Genomic DNA, 7,762 nt, shown 5'->3' on the forward strand with positions numbered 1-7,762 from the left:
TTCTATTCAGTGATTAATTTGTAAAGAGTGGAAATTTCAAAATATATTAAATTGTTTTCTGTGTATCCTGATGTCCAGTCCATCAGGGCAAAGCATTAAAAGAACTGTTGTAAACAGACACATTGCTTCTATCCTCAAGTTCAAGCTTCCTAATTCTAAGGAAATCAAAGGATTCTGAAGCCAAAAAAGTCTGTATGAAATAAAAATGACATAGTAAATATAATTTAAAAACTATAGTATATTGCCTTATTCAGTGTGTTATTCACATTCTAGAGACTGCTTTTTGCAGGCAGTTATTAAATGTCTATTGGTTGATGAGGGGTTACAGAATGTGCTGGGCTAATTTGGACTTTTAAGTACCTATCTCCAGTTTTTTTCTATTAGGATCTGAATTGTAAGCTTTATTTTTCTGTGGATACATTTATTAGTAACTGATGCCAATTGCAAATATATTAGCAGGCAAATATGGCTGTTTCAAAAATTGTAGTTAATGTTTTAACTACACTGAACAGTTAAATCACCAAAATAATTTTATTATTTATTAATTATGCTATCCTAACTTAGTGAATGTATGTAGAGAAGAAGTACATATATAAATTGGTATCCCTAGAAATAAAGAGATAGGCCTCTTGCCTCTTACAGATTGACAGTCCTCAATCTCCTCTGAATGTTGTTAAAAAGCTACTGCATATAGGGACATAAATAATTATCTTGTACTAGAACTACAAGATTTCAAGCAGGAGTCTTTTCCAGCCTGCTTTGGAGATTTCCAGGATCATACTTAAAACCATGTGTTCTACCTTTCAGCTGTGGCTTTTTTAGACTGTGTTGAGAAACTGAATTATTTTAGCCTGCTCAGATGAATGGGGATGGTGTATAGCTCAGTCAGTAAAACCCATTTAATAATTATGCATTCAGTATGTTCAAAACGTACCTGCTATATTATAAAGTAATTTCAAATATACACTGAAGCTTGCAAAAGCAAAGATATAACCAGGAATGCTACATTCTGTGTAGCTAACCATTTGTAACTTTCTTGTGTAACACTAACTGCATGCTGCATGTCTTCTTGGTTGTTGAAATAGGCAATGTAGCAGCAACACAAAGATTGGATTCTGCTACAGTAAGAACTTATTCATGTTAAAGACTTTCATTGGTAAGTAAAAGTGATACACTGATGAATAATGTACGTTTACTGTATTCAAAGTTTTATTCCAGTGACTATCTGGCATGTTGAAGATTACGGCAACTGGAATCTATTGTGTAACATTCATAGTCATTAATTTAGAAATTACACAAACCAGTAATCATTCCTGTCATAGAATTTTAGGGTTGGAAGGGACCTTGGAGGTCATCTGGCTCAACCTCCTGCACAGGGAAGGGATCCTCATACCATCCCAGAAAAATGGCTGTCCAGACTTTTCTTTAAAATCTCAGTGACAGAGCACTCATGACTTCAGGAGGCAGGCTGTTCCACTGCTTCATAGCTCTTGCTGTCAGGAACTGCCTCCTTATTTCAAGTCTGGATCTCTCTCTGTAAAGCTTCCGCCCTCATTGGTTCTTGTCTTATGCTCTGGAGAATAAATCCACATCCTCTACCCTGTGACATTCGTTCACATCAAGCCTGGTCTGGACATGGACAATGGAAACGAGATGTTGTGGACACCCCTATTTTGTGCAATGTAACTAGCTTATATTGTGTTTATTGTAAATGCATTTGGCAAAATTTAGCTCTTGAAAGAGACAGAGGCTGAGGTGATAACTTCTACCAACTTCTTCCCCAAAGTATCCTGAATAGCTGCTCTAGTGAGGGAGGAGGGAGCCTGAAGCAAAAAGAAGGGGGAAGCAATACAAATCGTTCCCCTGGCCTCTTCAAAGGGAGCTTCTCCCACCCTATGAATAGAAGTGGATCTGTCATTCTCAGAGCAAATCTGATTCAATCCATTATAGTTAGATAATACAACAATTACATATTTGTTGCATAATTTTATTGTTTATTAAGCTAATGAGTAAAAGGCTATGAAGGGCATTGTTTATTGAAATTTTTGCTTTGAGGAAATATTAGTATCTTAAGTAGATCAGGCTCAGTAAATAAAACAGCTTTTTGTTACTGCTAAATATATTTGCTACCTCTACTAAATATATTTTGGTACATGTAGCAAGTATAAGAAGATAGTCTACAATACATAGTTTATATCATGTATGCTTTTGCTATTAAGGGAAGCTAGTCTAATGCAAGCAATGTATTGTCAGACTTCCATAGAATATGCCCAACTATCCTAAAAGAGGCATTACATCTGATTCTTTGTGTGTCAGATTTACAGTGGCTTTTGAGAGGTTGCAGGTGGCTTAAAGAATGTATCCATTTCCTGTAGCCTGTAAGTGCTGTCACGTGCTAAGTGAAGCCTTTCACATTGCTAGCGATTGTGGGAAAGGGTGGTGAGGATTAAATTTGGTCAGTTTAAGTCTGAAGCGACTGAACGAATAAATAACAAAATTCCCCACTTTCCTTCGACAAGTAATCAGACTGAGAGAGCTTTTTATTCATCTTTCTTGATTGCAATGGGGTAGAGGGAGATAACAATATTATCTCCTGTCATATTTGCTGTTCCTTGTATCATTATACTGATGGCAATTTCCTGTGTTTTTCTTCTGAAACTAATATGTTTATTTTACTTTCAGTTTATCCCCACTATTTCTACAGATGATCTGAACCATTTTGAACTCAATGACCATATTTTGGAAACAACTGAAATCTTTAATCTGTTAATACTTGTTAAATCAACACTTTGAAATATTTTATTACAGAGTTTTTAATTAGGTGAATTTGTGAGTACTATAAAGAAAGTATTTTAGATTAAATGTTTCTTATAGTTATAGTTAGTTACTTAATTTTCTGTTAGTGTCTGTCAATCAAGTTACTGCTATATGTTAATTTTAGTATTTTTCATCTGAATGTACTGTAATGCTTGTATGTATCTGTCCCTATAAGTAATATAGGGCTTTTGTAAATTATGCAGTTATTGTAATTATCAGTAATGGATTTTAATAAAGCGAAGGTGAAAAGAATTTTACAATCTTTGTAAAGACATCATGACACCAAGCAGTATATATATATTGCTGTTGGAAAATAATTCCTTTTTTCAGAGAGGCATATGTTTATTAACAAAGCAGGCATGGTACCTGATTCCATTTCCGTTCGAAACTGTACCTTTTACTCATAGCATTTGATTATTTAGTGTGTATTCTTATTTAAGGCTTTTGTTAGTATAATTTGCTTTACATTCTAAAATGTGGGGGTTTTTAGGACTCTATGAAACGTGAGACCTAGCAAGGTCAGTTATTACTACTTTTTGTGGCTGTATTTGTACAGTCTATGTTCATTGATTGAGCATAAGCAAGCCATAAGTGGAAATATTTTCTGTTAACCAAGAATAGCTACTAAGAGTACTTGACAGGCAACGAGGAGTACTCCCGTTCTGTGTTTTGATGTGAAAATGTTTGTGAAAAGATATTGATGCTGTTCTTTTAATGGACCAATCATGATGCACTGCAGCCTCATGACAAAGATGGAGGCATGAAGTAGTGCAATTATTAAAAAGGCCTTACTTTTCTTATGTCATCTTTTAGATATATTTATAAACTTGTTTTAAAATCTGGACAGACTTTTTAGTTGTTAATAGTTTTAGTCATTGCAAATAGTATAAGTAGAAAATGCATCATTCACTTTTAAATAGCATCTTATGAAGCCAGCAAGGAGGAGATTCAGATCATGGTGCATTATTTATTATGCAATAATATACATGGCATGTCTTTTTTCTGTTTTTGGTTTTGGCTCTTTTTTAATTGTACAACTTAAATTCATTGTTACTGTTTTTTCTATTAACCTTATATGTACTTTGGATAATGTAACAAATTATGTACAGTCTAAGTACTTTGAACTATTTTTATCACAGTATTATTTATTGCTTTCTTTCAATAAATTTCTGAAGCATTTTTTTCCACTGCCAATAAAATGCTATTATCTTGTGATGAGACTTAAAGTGTTTTTAAGCTGTAATTCAGATATTAATGCAAATGAAATTTCTTGTGACATATTCATGCTTCCCTTTGTCCCTGTGGTGTTGGAGGAAAATTCTGAGAGTGCCTTGGACTGCAAGAAGATCCAACCAGTCCATCCTCCAGGAAATACAGCCAGACTGCCCACTTGAGGGAATGATATTAAAGGCAAAACTGAAGTACTTTGGCTACATAATGAGAAGACAGGACACCCTGGAGAAGATGCTGATGCTAGGGAGAGTGGAAGGCAAAAGGAAGAGGGGCCGACCAAGGGCAAGGTGGATGGATGATATTCTAGAGGTGACGGACTCATCCCTGGGGGAGCTGGGGGTGTTGACGACCGACAGGAAGCTCTGGCGTGGGCTGGTCCATGAAGTCACGAAGAGTCGGAAGCGACTAAACGAATAAACAACAACAACAACTTTGTCCATAGTAGGTATGAACAACCAAAGGCTGCTTCAGTAATAAACAGTGGGTTAGGTGTCACAAGCCAAAGATTGAAAACCTGTGTTTTTCCCCACATATACATCTTCACTTCGTACTATCTCTTCCAAAACCACACAGCCTTTCCCCTTTCTTTCTCATATCTGCACACAGATATACACTCAAAAGTTCTTCCACTTTTTATTGTACTGTTAAATCCTATCAATAAAAATTATTTGCTGCACTTGAGATACCAAACATTGACACTTAAAAGTGAGGCAGAGAAAGCAAACATGAAGCAAGCTCAAATTTAATACTATTTCCCATTTACTTTTCAGTACTGTCACTCAAAAATAGCAATTAATTTGCTTTGCAATCAAACCACAATTTGACCATATCTGCTCAGAAGTAAGTTCCAAATATTGACAAGCTAAGTACAGCAAACATGAACCAAATATTATTTCAAAAGTATATGTTTTCTTAGCTCTTTCCTCAGTTCCCCTCAACATAAAATAGGCATCAAAAATTACTGTTTGCTTCAAAGATAAATCATCTCCTTTGGTGACTCAGATCCAATAAATTGACATTGCTTCACATTCATTACTGTCAGCCCTGCTATTGAGAATTCCAGCTGCCTGTGAAGCCCTTAATGTGGTGTTTCTCAACCACAACTTTAAGATGGGTGGACTTCAATGCCCAGAATTCCCCAGCCAGCATGGCTGGCTGGGGAATTCTGGGCGTTGAAGTCCACCCATCTTAAAGTTGCTGAGGTTTAGAGACACTGCCTTAAGCCCAACCCTTCCCTATGGCTGCCAAAGACCTCTACCATGCTGCCAAGTGTTTGTAAAATGCAAAAGTTCTGCACCATGATTTTTGTATTTTTGTCCCTTTTAACATGAAAGTTGTAGGTTACATAAATTCATTTTGCTTTATGACTTTTAATTTCCAAATCCCTTTCAATATAGCATTCTAATGCAAAAACATAGAAAAATATTGAATAAAATTACATGTCTTGGGATGGTGGAAAGATAAAATCATGAGCATGGCAATTTTTAAAGAAAAGGTTGGCTTCCATGGACATTAAATTGTTTAGCACTCAATATTTACATTGACTGGACACAGTTAATTTTTCTAGGGAAGCAACTTTTTTTGTTAGCTTATTTACATTTTCAATACATGAAGCAAGTGCTTAAGTGGAATGAAATAACTGCTTGATTAAAATTAGACCTTTTAATTAAAGATAAATGTCAGAGCAAAAAGTTGCCAAGTTTGGACAAAAGCAAGTCATTACAAATGTACCTTACCTCAGTCAAAGCTACCTTCTAAAGCAATAACTGAACAGTAAACTAAAATGAATAGTGGAACAAAATATTTGAAATCCTTGGCACAGGCAGTTTTATAGGATTTGTTTCACCTTAGAAGTCAGTTGTCTGCAAATCTGTAATATACCGTGTGAATATATACACTGATCAAAAGGTTTTGTGCTCAAGAAGTTTAAATAGCTGTTCTCCTCTGCTATAATGATAAAGGAATGACTGTATGCATTAGAGCTACCAGATCTGGGCTCCACAAATCCAGATGACTATCAGCAGCAAAGAAATGCTGAAAACTCAGTTTTTACTGCTCAGAACTTGTAGCAGGTATGCATGCTATTTTAGGTATTAAGACTAAGGAATTTAATCCTTGGAGCGATCATACTGAAGCTATATATAAAATCACCAAACATTCCCTTTAACATCTCATTATTGGGGTCCAAATGGGATAATTTAGGGTTAGCGCCCTAAAGAGGCCGCCCTGTATTCATGAATTTAAATTAAGAACTTTTAATGTCTCAGTCTTGTATTTTATATTTATATTTACGAAGTACTGTTTTTATCATATTTTAATCTGTATTTAGTTTTACTGTAAACCGCCCAGAGTCCCTCCTTGAGGGAGATGGGTGGTGACAAAATTTGAAATATAAATAAATAAATAATTTCCCCTTTACCCATCCCCTAATTGGTCTTTTTGTCACAAGAGCAAGTACAAATACTCACTCTGAGCACAATGGTTTTCTGCGCGACGTGAAGTATTAATCTATTTCTGTGCTGCTTTTCCTCCTGACCCAAAGCAGTACACAGAAGCATAAACAATAAAACAATATTCAATAAAACAATTCAGTAAAATCACCTACCATAAAACAGTCTGCTGTAAAACAGTCTACTATAAAACAATAAAAATAATGTGCAGCAGTTTAAAATGCACTGCAAATGCCAAGATGATTATTCACATTTACCCAGACACTTGTCATAAGCAAATGAATTCCTTACAGCTGCAATCTGGAAATTTATGCTACTTTAGTAACAGTTTTCATACAACATTATGAACTTTATTATATATATATATTATATATTATGAACATTAATGTACATTAAGTCTAGGAAGGAGTAGGGTTCTAAGCACAACAAACGAAGCACAGCTCCATTGGTCTATAAAGAAAAAAATCCATGGTAAGACAGTACTTCTTAAGACCAACCAAAGCATCCTAAAATTGTGAGCAAGAGGTTTTTTTTGTTTTTTCAGCTTTCTACAACTCTTCATCAGGCTTGAGGTTAAGGAAAGCAGTCATGGGGAAGGACTCAAATTCATAATGACCTTGGGCCAGTCACTTTCTCTCAGCCCAACTCACCTCACAGGGTTGTTGTGGGGAAAATAGGAGGAGGAAGGAGTATGAGGTATGTTCCCCACCTTGAGTTATTTATAAAAAAATAATAAAGCCAGGATAGAAAATAAATAATATGTGCATTGGGCACAGAGAGATAATAGGATGTATGAAATCAGAAGTGGGCAATTTGTTATGAAAATGTTGCAGCCCTAACTCTGATAGAACTTCGACATTCATTTGTCTGACATAGCTGACTTGTGTGATATGGTTGCTGAGCGATTTCCTAATCTAGTTTGCCCAAGAATGAGTTTCTTTGTTCCAAATGCTGGATGCTTTGAAGAGCTATAAAAGTGGTAGTGAGCAATGTAAAGAAAGAAAAGTATTAAAGAAAAATCTTCAGTAGTAGGAAACGTCATGACAGTGTTAACAGAGATGAAGGCTTATACAGATTTTAGAGAATAGCTAATTATATGGTTTCATCTTAACTGTAAAGATTTATGCTAACTTTAAACTTACCTAGCTGTGCTTGCGTAAATCAAGACTTGGGAATGATTTTTCGTTCCTTTTGATCATCCAGTCAGTCAGGTAAGTAAGTGGTGGCTGTGGTTGGAACAAATTGTGTTGACAGGCAGCCAG

General features: G+C 35.4%; 1 protein-coding gene across 5 annotated transcripts in view; it reads left to right on the top strand.

Annotated features, from left to right (window-relative positions):
* PPFIA1 (PTPRF interacting protein alpha 1) overlaps window positions 1–4,030 on the top strand; it is a 62,912-nt gene extending 58,882 nt beyond the window's left edge. For all 5 annotated transcript variants that reach the window (XM_063289587.1, XM_063289583.1, XM_063289584.1 and 2 more), the window contains 2 exons: window positions 1,086–1,156; window positions 2,683–4,030. In XM_063289587.1, the coding sequence (XP_063145657.1) occupies window positions 1,086–1,144 (59 nt within the window). In that variant the 3' untranslated portion in view covers window positions 1,145–1,156; window positions 2,683–4,030. The remainder of the gene's footprint in view (window positions 1–1,085; window positions 1,157–2,682) is intronic.
* The last annotated feature ends 3,732 nt before the right edge of the window (window positions 4,031–7,762 follow it).

The sequence above is a fragment of the Candoia aspera genome, chromosome 1 (genome assembly GCF_035149785.1).
Source record: "Candoia aspera isolate rCanAsp1 chromosome 1, rCanAsp1.hap2, whole genome shotgun sequence".
Lineage (NCBI taxonomy): Eukaryota > Metazoa > Chordata > Lepidosauria > Squamata > Boidae > Candoia > Candoia aspera.